The sequence below is a fragment of the Lethenteron reissneri genome, chromosome 7 (genome assembly GCF_015708825.2).
Source record: "Lethenteron reissneri isolate LAM-NWPU_2019-01 chromosome 7, ASM1570882v1, whole genome shotgun sequence".
NCBI classification, from domain to species: Eukaryota; Metazoa; Chordata; class Hyperoartia; order Petromyzontiformes; family Petromyzontidae; genus Lethenteron; species Lethenteron reissneri.
In genome coordinates, this window is record NC_083785.1 from 794,354 (window position 1) to 806,582 (window position 12,229).

A 12,229-nucleotide genomic window follows, 5' to 3' on the forward strand; every position below is an offset into this window, starting at 1 on the left:
TGGTACAGTGGAAATCTAACATCGTCACTTCCTGGTCACGTGACCAACATTAGCATAAAAAAAACAGGAACTTCCTGTTAACGTACGCTCCCCATCTGCCGTGAGGCAAGACACACCCCCTCGTGTGCCATGCCAGCCTGCATAGGTGCTCACTAACAGCACGAGACCCAGCAGTCTTTTAAAGGCTATACAGATAATCTTTGTTGTGACCTGCAGTGTGATGGTAGTTGAACGCAATACAGTCAGTCTGGCAGTCCTCCACACGGGTAGTGCAACCAATGAGAGTGATGTTTTGCGGGAACATTAACCATGCAAAGTAGAGATAGCAGAGCCAATGTCGTTATCCGCGAATTTTGCTATTCACGAGCATCTCCGGAACGTATACGTCAACGAATAATAATGGGATACTGTACTGCATTTGTACATCTGTCATCGTTGCAAATACGGTTTTCCAATACGATACCACAAATGCCTTTTACTTATATTTTGAGGTCAATAAAGTAGTGCTCGGCTGTGGTGTTCAAATTGTGTGAAGGAACCATGCACGCTCTTACTTAATATTTAATTCCCAGTGTTGAGTAAAGATAAGACAAGAGAGCTCACAATCTGGGATGCATAAATTTAACAACACACGCACAAACACGTTCAACATCGTGACCCCACAATTCCGACTTGAGTCTATATTTGTAAAATATACTCACTATCGTTTTTGGAGACTCAACGTGCATTGCAGTGCATTTGTATATTGTCACCCGTCTTAGTTTTGCGTTGCTTTTTCTGCGTGGCTCAGCGGCAGAGCACGTGGGAAGGTTGTTCCTTCAAACCCTCGTTACTGGCGTTGACTTGGCCCATCAATCCCATGGGGTTGTTAAAACGAGTACCACTTTATGGGGAAGTCAACAGTGGTCGTCCTATGGATAATAGACGCCTCCGCCGTAGCAATGTGGACTTTGCACCATTGGCTCAGGGCTGTTAAACAAGACGATCACCAATGCCTCAATGCACTCGCAAATTGCTGACATGGTGTTGATGTACGTTTCCCGGTGTCTTCCCAGGTACTGCTGACAGTGCTCAGAGACGTCCCTTCCTGCCAGCAGGTTTTACTGGAGCCTTTAACCTTGGACGATTTTGAAATTTTGGTAAGTGAAGTTTAAATTTACAAATCGATTTGAAATGCACATAATGCAATGCAATGAAGTGTTTTTTTTTACAAACACTCATATTAGCCATCTTCTTGGTATGGCTGATGTTGACGTAGAGCAACGGCTGTGATTCTACATTGAAGTGCTTTAATGATCCAGATGATTGCAGCAGGAGTAGCTTCCCAGTGCATCGCTGTGACGACGCCTCCCGCTTGGTATTTGTGAATTTAGCGTTGAGTCGTTGTACGTTCCGTGGTTCTGTTCTGGGTGACCACAGTCTCCGCACACCGCAGAGTTTAAAATGTTCCATTTAGTGCATCGTGTCCGCATCTGCTGCCATGTAGCCATCATTGTCCTATTTCAGGCCACGTGCGGAGCCACCTCGTGCCTCATAGGGACGGTTGCCCCTTTAAAATGTGTTCAGACGTGATACCCTGGCATTAATAACTATACTGCAAAAACGAGGCTGCTCTCTGTCCCAGCATGGGACGTCTCTGTTGCTAATTCCACCTTTAACAGATGGTTTGGTGATGCAGCTGCATTGGCACAATTTCCAAAACGTTGCTCCGTTGCGTTTCCTCTTTAGACCGCCCAGTGTGATGGACGACCGTGTTGGCTTAACTTCACCTTTGTTGGCTCGTTGAGCCTTGGACACTTCCAGTGACTCCTCCTTGAGACGCGAAGAGCTCTGTCCGTCGAGCAGACGACCGCCTGCAATTCCGCTTTGTGCACGGCACTGCCACCCGCTCGACATCGCGACGCCGCTTGTTGTTGTCTCGCTGTCGATCTATGCTAGAATCATATTTGAAAACACCAGCGTTAATTTCGGTATTTACTTGTTACGTGGACATTCCCGTTTGGCCAGTTACCCTGCAAGTTTGCAAGGGAGATATGTGGTGAAATCGGCACTGAGCAGGAACAACTTCAGAGTGATCTTTATGGAGGAATGGGAAACATCGGAACAGAACGATCCTCCTTTACTCTTCACAGCCTCTACTCTCCACACTCTACTCGCCACAGCCTTCTCTACTCTCCACAATCTCCTCTACTCTCCACACTCCCCTCTACACTCCACATTCTACACTCCACAGCCTCCTCTATTTTCTACACTCAGAAAAAACGCCTTTAGCCAGATCGTTACCCTCACCCTAGTCGATTATGAGTTACAACTTGGGCTGTGAAGATCCATGTGCCAAGTTTGCTCTGAAGTGTTTCCTATCGCTTCGGCATTTGTCTCTGTGTTTTATTTGCTTAACTTTGGGTGATCATATCGATGAAGATGATCCCCGGAATGTGCAAGATCGCTGCTGCGAGAGCGAGACAGTGATGGGGGAAGAGAAGGCCTTTTTGGTTTGTGTTTACAGGAGCTCCATGCGGCAGAGCTGGAGGAACAGCTGCTCAATCAAGTTCGTGTGGTCTACGTCGGAATGACTTTATCCCTGTGGATCAATCAGTCCGTTCTGGTTAACACCCGAGTAGGTTGGTACCATCATTATTACTATTTAACTTTATACCATGCACAATTAGCGATACGGATCTCCACATGCAGACTGTTCTATAACGCGGTGGTAGTTGCGTTCCTAAAGAACACCGTGTTATGGAAAAATCGCGTTATAATCAATAATATATACTATAGGGTTAAGTACAGTCCGCAATAACACGTGAGATGCGTACGCAGGCTGAACAAAGACTGACGTGTGTGGGTAGCCTCTAGTAGCATCCAGCAGCATCCCAATGCCTTGTGTGATGCTACGCCGAGGCAGCCGTACAACTGCTTATTCCTACTCGCACGACTCAGTTCCGTTCATTCAATCGCGTTATATCCAATTCGCATCCGCGTTATAAAAATATCTTCCCTGATACATTCATCGCGTTATATCCAATTCGTGTTGTGAAAACATGCGGCGCTATAGGAGAACGGACTAGCACCGTCAGATATATTTTTTTGCGCCATCTTGGTTTGAAGTTTAAATTGTGAAGGTGCAGCTTTGTCACCCCGCGTCCGGCAGTGTCACTGATGCCCTTCAGTAACTACGGGAGGCTGGAGGTGGACACGAGGCTTCTGGTGGAGCCCAAGTATCGGCACGATGTGACGGAGCGAGACATGGGGACCTCGGCGATCGCGAACACCGGCGGCGCCGGCGGCGGGGCAGCGAGCGTCCGCGACGATACGTCGGTGGGGAGCGACGAAGCACGGTCGGGAAGGAGCTCCGCACACGTGGACTCGGCTTCCAAGAGCAACACGGAGGCAGGAGGTGGCGTGGCGGCGAGGAACCAGCCGGATCTGTGGAGCTCCATGTGGAGCTGGTTTACGAGTGCGCTCTGGCAGCGAGGTGACGCGTCGACTCTCGCAGGGGCGGCGGCCGAGGATAAAACGGTGTCCCGGTGGAGACCTTCGGATTTCGACGGCGTGTACCGGGTCACGAGGGTAGCGCCGGCGACTCCGGGCGAGCGCGGCCAACTGCAGGCGGCCAACGCGGTCGTTGTGTTTCCCTCCGGGGTGCGCGAGGGAAACGCGGCCACGTGGTTCGCCGAAATCTGCAGACTTGCGTCGCCAAAAGAGCGAAAGGAGAAGGCGAAGAAGAGAAGCGCGGCGTCAAAGGGCGATGGGAAAAAGTCGCCGAGCGAGGAGGAGGAGCGAGAGGACCGCGGTGCTGTGCCGTGCATCGTCAGGGCCACGGTGGCGCAGCCCGGCAACCGAGCAGGCGACTGTGAAGGATGCGATTCGTATTGGGCAAGCGAGCCCGGGAGTCGCTCGCAGCTACACACGGGAATGATATGGGTAAAGATCGTAAATATGATCAGAATCAAAATATGTATTTGTATTTATACTTGAGGAATCTGATGAGCTATAAAGCTCTTTTTTTCACAGATGTCTAGTCGGGGTGGGTAAGAATGTTACAACAACAAACAGTACAAAAACATGAGCGTGCTAAGTACCAGACAACTATTACAGGTTACTGATAGACAGCCAGTTCTGTTTTACCAGGTTTAGCTTTGTTTTTTCACACTTTTGTCATGTAGGCCAGGCTTAGTCACAAACCGAACCTCTCCATAATAAAGGCTCAGTCTTTTGTTATGTAGCCTATTACCATCTACATGACAGAGGCTCGGTCTCATTTGCAGCATTTGTTATGTAGGCTAGGCGTTAGTCACAAACCGCACCTCTCCATAACAAAGGCTCAGTCATTTGTTATGCAGTCTATTCTTAGTCTTAAGCCTCACCTTACCATATTAATAAAAAGTGTGCCGTTCCTGGCCCTGCCCCCCTCAACCATTATATATACGGAGTGGTATCTCCTGTAATCCCTCATTTACTTGATACAGCTGTCGGGCTGTGACGGTTCCACCTGAAGACGGAAGCTGGTGTTGCCTCCGAAACGTCGTGATTTTTATTTAACTTTTATTAATTTTAATTTTTTACCTACGTGACTTTACCGAAAAAACCTAAGAATATGAATCCTTGCAGTCACGAAAGCTTCAAATCTAGAACACTAAACCATTGCCATCCTACCAGGCAAAGGCCACTGAGGTATTAACTTCTTCTTTCAGAAGTGACCTGGCCACAAATGAAAGCTCAACAAAGTGGCTTATAATTGGGACATTTATAGCAGTAAATTAATCTAAATAATCTCAATGCATCTTTTTAAATGCGGAGGAAAAAATCGGAGGACCCGAATAAAAAATCCACGCAAAAAATTGTCGTTATTAAAATTTTTTTCTCAAACTCGAGTCATAAGATGGAGATATTTGTATTATTATTTTAAACTCTCTGCGTCGGATGAATTTTGTTGCCTAGACTGTAGTTCTTCATTTTAACAGTGACATCGTATCCAGTTTTTTCGGTTAACGTTTCGCCTCTCATAGTAACCCCATGGTTTCGACTAACGCTAACATTCTGACTAACGGTAACGTGTTTACGTTATGCACGCGGCGCCAATTTCGGACAATCTGCTCGTAAGTGGGCCTGACCCATGCCCTCAGCCAATCAGCAATGCCTATTCACGAACTTTTAGACTTCGACTGGCTTTGTTTATATTAGGCTTTCTGTTTTGGCAGTGGAAACAGCTCTCTTGCAGACTCAGTGATTTTTTAAAGTTCTTTTTCAACTTAAGTGAATTAGATTAACATAGTTTTAACAATAGTTTTCGCAGAACGAATTAAAAACATTAACCGAGGGACGATTGTACCAGATTTTTTGTAAATTCTCCACTGAAATATCCCAGCGGAGGTGGAATTTGAGTGGTTGACAGTGCTCAGTAGTAAACTCAGCTGCCATCGGAGGGGGCTTATCCCGTAGCCCCGAGGTGGGCGTGATCCTTCTTGAGTGTTGTAGCGTTTGTGGACACGTTCCGCAATTTTGTCAAGCCGCTGCTATTCCCCTCGTGGGGGTTATTTAGCCATACTTGACCATGCAGGTCAACATTAAACTATTAAGCTCTACAGAAAGGACCTGACCATCACAAATGATAGCTCTACGAAGTGGCTTATTGTGTGGAAATTTATAGCAGCCAATGTCAGGGAGCGTAGATGTTGGAGTAAGGTACAGTACAACAATAGATGTTGTCGAACTTATGCTGACAACATAGCTTCACAGCAGCCCATGACACCTCTTTAGTTTTTGCGGCGGTTGCCCATCCAAGCACTTTCCGAGTTCAAGCCCTGCTTGGCTTTCGAGGCCTAACGAACTCGGGCGCATTCCGGGTGATTTGCCCATGGGGAGTATCTTTCACTTGTTCTTGGTCGAATGTTTTGATTTTGAGTTCTGTCAAATTTACTTACATTAATGGAATAACAAAATATTAAACTTAGTACCCATGGCAAACCACGGAAGGGGGAGTAGAGTTAAGGTTATAATGCAATGGGCAAAGGAGCAGGAAAGAAATGGAAGAGAGAAGAGGAAGAATGGGGAATGAGAGGAAAAGGAACGGAAAACTGGGACCGAAGGGGAGGAGAGAGGAGAAGGATGCCAGGGATGAGAGTTTAATGATGATGAGAGGGGGAGAGGGATGAGAAAACAGGAAGGCACACGCAGTCGTGAGGAGCATGGAGCAGAAGGAAAGGGTCCAGAGTGGCGGTGGCCACACACAAGTCATGTGACTTACGGGAGGCTTGAGCTGATTTAGAGAGATATATAAACAAGAGTGGGGGCGCCACACAGAAGTCACGTGGTCTACAGGAGGCCTGAGCTGATTTCGATAAAGAGATGTAGGTCGCATGGGTAGAATGCACTTGTATGTTTAGTCGACGGTTTGTGTGATGTGGTTTTTGCACCACAGGTGCCAGAGCTGCTGAGGTGCAGGCTTCAGCTGGAGGCCTCTTCCACAGTCCAACTGAAAGCAGCCACATCCCAACCTGCAGTGGCTTTGGCTGTGGAGTTACAGCCACTTCTGCCTTTGGTAAGCAAAAAACATTTCACTCATTGCTGCAGTATACTCAGACCTGATAATAACAATAATGGTAATCATCATCACTTATTTAACCAAGGAAAGCCACACTGAGCTTGAACACCTTTTTTACAGGAGGGCCCAGCCCCATTGGTCTGTTTGACCGACACCAATTACATTGTATTGTTTTTTTCTGTAACTTATGGGAGGAAACCGGTGAAGCTGGAGAAAACACGTGCATAGCAGGGGGAGAACTCATGTCTTTAGAACTGTGCTCCGTTTATTGTCCACCCCCGCACCTCTTGCGAGCACACTTTTCTACGTACGGTGTGAAAGAAGTTCAACATACATACAGAATATAGAGACTCCATACAGAAAGGTGCCAGAGTCAGCCATCGAACTCGGTCACTTCTTGCTGTGAGGCATGAGTGTTATCACCATGCCTCCCTGCTGCCCTATTTACAGCTTGAATGTACATTTGACTAATATGAGCGTGAAACTACAGAATTCGGATTTTTAAAATGTATATTGGCACATCCACTAATACCATGTGGTCTTTCTCACTATCTGAAAATCAGACATGTTTTGCCATTTATAGTTGATCATCGGCGGACGATTATCCGGCTTCCAATATTATCCGGCGGTCCCGGGCCGATCTGGCGAAACCAGCAAAACCTCAATGTCCGGTTTCCTCCCACTTGTGTAATCACTCACTCATGGCGTTAGCTAAACATCCAAAAAGACTAAACTAAAACTATGAACTAAACTAATTATTTTTACTAGGTAAGGCCCACTGAGCCTTTTTGCTATTTTTCAAAAGTGACCTGGCCACAAATTATAGCTCAACAAAGTGGCTTATCATGTGAAAATTTACAGCAGCCAAATACTCTAAACACACGTTGATTCTGAAAGTGGAGGAAAAACCGGAGGATCTGGAAAAAAAATCCACACGACCACGGTGAGAGAGACATGCAAACTCCAAATATACAGGCGTGAGGGTGAATTTTTCTCCGGCTGATCCGGTTTCACCCTCCACATTTAGAAACGTTCTTTCGGTAAAGTCACGTAGGTAGAAAAATAATAGATCACGACGTTTCGATCGCAACACAAGCAATCGTCATCAGGTGGGACAACCACAGCAAGAAAAAACTGCTGTTTTTTGGCAGAGGACATTTCTAGACGGTTTGAGGGCCAATGGATGAGACTGGCGATGGAGCAACGGCTCAAGGGAGGAATGTTTTGAGGTGGATATCCTTTGTCGATGACCATATTGTGGAAAAAAAAGTGAATATTAAAGTTGACTGCGAAATTGTTATAATTGTGGACCTGTGCTCCGCAACTGTGATGGAAAAAAAATAGAGAATACGGGCAGTCCTCGGCTTACGAACGGGTTTCGTTCCTGAGATCCGTTCGTTAGTCGAACGTTCGCAAGTGCGGGCGTCCGTAGGTGTGGGCGTCCGTAAGTGTGGGCGTCCTTAAGTGCGGGTGTTGTAAGTGCGGGCGTCGTAAGTGCAGGTGTTCGTAAGTCGAGGACTGCCTGTATTGAGGAAACTGCCTCATATTTCATAAACAGTTTCCCGACATTTTGGTTATAAAATATCCAGAGTTGAAATTCCTGGACAAGACGTACTCATCCCTGTTTGTCAGGAGAATCAGGCTGTGACTGTGCCGCCGTGTTTTCAGGACGCGTCTGTGTGTGAAGACACCGTGTACCAGTCCTGGCTGTCCTGGCTTAAACTCTGCTGCATGGACACTCACGGCATTCCCACCGCGAAGTGCAGCGAAGTGGAGCTCAACATCTCAGGTTGTTCACCGGATTATTCTTCACAGTTACCATATTGCAACTTGGCGGTGCCAGCTGTGTCGTTCATAACGGCAATGTCTGGCGATCGCTGTTCATGTATATTAATTATGGTTGTTATCACGGCCTTGTTCTACTTCTGTTTTCATCACGCGAATTGGATATAACGGGATGCATGTATTAGGGATACACTTTTTTTTATATAATGCGGATGCGAACTGGATATAACGCGGTTAAGTGAACAGAACTGCGTCACACGAGTAGGGATAAGCAGTTGTACGGCTGCCTCGGCGAAGCATCGCACAAGGCATCGGGATGCTGCTGGATGCTTCTAGATGCTACCCACGTACCTCAGTCTTTGTTCAGCCTGCCTACGCATCTCACGTGTTATTGCGGACTTTGCTTTACCCTATATTAGATATCATTTATTATAACGTGATTTTTCCATAACGCCGTGTTCTTCAGGAATGCAACTACTACTGTGCTATCGGAGAACATGACTTTCGGTTTTTATGCATCACCGGTGATCACACAAACAAAATCGGTGAAAACCCGCTTTGCCGGTTTGCCGCACCAGTGGTGGGGGGGGGGGGCATTGTGACGCGGCCCAGCCGATGGCGAGTCAGCCGCTCCATGTCGAGGTTCACGGTTCGAATCCAGCAGCCACGCTGGTTATTACTGTCAGCGTTAAAGCTGTAACATTCACACCGCCTGCTTCACAATGGACGTTCAAAATCCCCTGACGTGATTCGCAAGAGGAAGGCCATTGTGTGCCGGTGTCATGGTCCAAATTTGTTAAACTTAGAATGTTTTTTAAAAGTTACCCAAGGTACTCAAATGGAATTATACACAGCAGCAATCGTCGCCCCCCTAACTGCGAAAACTTGGCAGGACCCTCCTGAAAAGGTCTTGAGACTTCGTGAGGCTTTCCTGGGTAAACAGTCTTCGTAATAATACAAATAGTGTATAGAAATGTCAAGAGCAATAAACGCAACCTTTTCAACTCAGAAATGAAGGGAGCTGCCACAGTGGTGTAACGGTTAGAACATTGAACTCATAATACAGAGGTTGCCGAGTCCATCTCCCGGCATAGTGGTTGAATCAGCGGTGCATGCCTTGCTCACATTGTCCTGGATTGAGTTCCCGGTTCCCAACTTTTGGAACGGTAAACGTTTCTGGTTACCGGTTTATCGGTTATCGTTTATCAACCCTCGTACGATCTGTACTTGACATCTCAACTGGGACGGATGATTTGCTTTGATTGCTTCTTAACCTTGGCCTTCTGTCTTTCTCAAGGTCATCGTTCCATCTGGACAGCACTAAAAATCATTCTCATGTAATCACTTTACTTATTGTCGATGTGCGGGGAAGTGGAGAAGTGTATTATTACAAGCTGACTATTCCAAAGCTGGTTAAAGAAAAAATATCTTAGATCTTGCCGTTGCTAACGATGAAATCGTTGTGTTAAGTAAGTGTTATTCTGTAATGTTTCAGGGCAACTGAAAACGTTTTCATTGGCTGTGGTGAAACACAAGAGGATATCAAGCGACCACGAGCCATCGTATTTCATTCTGTCGCACAAGTGTCTGTTTAGATCATCAGTCAAGGTGAGTTGTCGGCTTATGTATGTTGATGAAAAATAGGGGAATGGGCTTTACCCTTTTATGCAATAAAACAGGAGGTGTTATGATGTTCAAACACCAAATAGATACCGATTGCAAGGCATCAAGTCTGCTTTAACCATGCATACTTGTGGCTCAACATGCAAACAAACATGCTCCGATTATAATTAATCTATGCATTGTCTTTGAAACTGATTTGTCGACACCAGAGACAGCCTTCTTTATGGCCGAGTCTCACCAGTGTCATACCAGAGAACGCCAAACTGCGAGCAGTACAAAGGCAATGCACGTATCAAAGCATTAATAGCTCTGCGTTGAAAAAATAAGAATCTGGCAATTAAACAGGAGGTGTTATGATGTTCAAACATCATATTTTGTTGTTCATCGTCTCTACAGTGGTGCTGTTGTTGATGTTGTGTTATGTGCAGGAGACTTCTTCTTGTTTGTGGTGTTATTGGGGTGGGACCAAAATCACAGATCCTATTATCTGCGAGGTGGTCTGTGAGCTGACTCCTCCGCGGGGTAAAAAAAAAGAAATCACGGATTAACCAAACAAAGAATAGGGTAAATTTGCCACGCAAACTCCTATTACCAGCAAAAAATCTCAGATCCATAGGAATCAGCTTCACTGTGCATCATGGGTAGATCACGCTTGGGAACATCGTCCAGGCATCCGTCCGTCAGCGAGTCGGGTTAACAGCTCCAGTTTGGAGAAGCCACATCGGCTAGCAGAGGACACAACTCTTTGCTCCAGATGTCTGCGAGATGTCCAATTGCTTTTGCGTACGTTGGCAGTTGAATTTTTTTCACAAATACGACACACAACGCTGTTTGGTTCTACTCCAACGCTGTTTAGTTGCGCACGCGTACTTGTGTGTCCGTGCGACAGCCAGGCAGGCAGGAATCCAGCCAGGCAGCTATATAGCTGCCAAGCAGCTATATATATCTTTTTTGAAGCGATCTAGCCATAAATTATAGCTCAACGAAGTGGCTTATCATCTGGAAAGTTGTTGCAGCCAAATACTCTAAAACACGTGATATTGATTCTAAATGTCTAGGGAAAAACCAGAGGACCCAGAGAAAAATCCACGCGACTGCAGGGAGAGAAACATGCATATTACAAATATACATCTGTCAGAAGATTCCCCGTATAGATTCTACAGACTTTTGGGGCAAGTGCTGTTAGCGAGCACCAATGAAATCAGGCATGGCACATGAGGGGGTGAGTGGCCAGCACCATGCCCGGCCGCCTTTGTCTCCCTAGTGGAAATGTTTACACACTGCTCCAGGAACTAATTTGAGGCTGAGTCGACCTAGAGGAGGGCCAGGACTGGTTCATGTAATCGTCACTGTTGTTGGCCATAAGCGGGAATCGAACTTGGATTTCTGGGTTTGTAATGCAGTGCGCTACCTACTGCAACAACAACAGCCACCATTTCCACGAAGTGGAGATGACATCACCACAGCACTTGTGCCAGGCTAGGTGCACTTTGAGGCCTCGTAAAGTGTGACACCATGGGCACCAGTCATCTTCAAGTCCACTCGGCTGCAGATCCATCTGTGCCGCATCAGTCCATCTCTTCTCTATCCGCTGCCGTCCCCGTTTAGCCCCTTCTATGAGCAACACAGAAGCTGCTTGGCCATGCGTTGCCTGGGCACGCTTGCTACACGACGCGGCCAACGCAACCTCGCCTGCAGGAGGAGCTCACCAATGGGACAGAAACAGCTGATTGCTGCACTACCGCTCACACACACACTCCGAAGTGCCCTGGAGTAATAAAAAACGAATAATAAGGCTTCTCAGTTGAAGTACGTGCAGTATTTTTACGTGGTGGAAAGTCGTCCCTTCAGGGTTACTACGCGCCTGGTCCATCTTATTAATCACTGACTTGATCGCACCCGTGGGGAATAGCCCTCTGTGTGCTCGAGTCTGTTACCAAAGCTGTTAATGAGGACACGTGGCGTTGTGTCAGGAGGCAATACGGTCTGTTCTCCTATAACGCGCTATCGTAGTTGCGTTACTGAAGAACATCGTGTTATGGAAACATCAAACATCGCGTGATAATAAATCATATATAACATAGGGCAAAGCACAATCCGTGGTGACGCGTGGGTAGCATCTAGAAGCATCCAGCAGCATCCCAATGCCTTGTGTGATGCCTCGCCGAGGCAGCCGTACGACTTCCTATACCTACTCGCGTGATGCAGTTACGTTCACTCAATCGCGTTATATCCAATTCGCATCTTCAAAAAAAAATATGTGTTTCCCTTGAGTAC

The 12,229-nt window shown here is 46.6% G+C and overlaps 1 protein-coding gene across 3 annotated transcripts in view; it reads left to right on the plus strand.

Moving 5' to 3' along the window:
- The window catches only part of PEX1 (peroxisomal biogenesis factor 1), a 53,002-nt gene that overhangs the window by 5,327 nt on the left and 35,446 nt on the right, over positions 1–12,229 (plus strand). For all 3 annotated transcript variants that reach the window (XR_009756704.1, XM_061572935.1, XM_061572944.1), the window contains exons 3-8: positions 1,056–1,139; positions 2,507–2,621; positions 3,152–3,924; positions 6,422–6,541; positions 8,213–8,333; positions 9,825–9,937. Coding sequence is in view for 2 of the 3 variants with exons in the window: in XM_061572935.1 (XP_061428919.1) it covers positions 1,056–1,139; positions 2,507–2,621; positions 3,152–3,924; positions 6,422–6,541; positions 8,213–8,333; positions 9,825–9,937 (1,326 nt within the window). In the remaining variant the exon portion in view is untranslated. The remainder of the gene's footprint in view (positions 1–1,055; positions 1,140–2,506; positions 2,622–3,151; positions 3,925–6,421; positions 6,542–8,212; positions 8,334–9,824; positions 9,938–12,229) is intronic.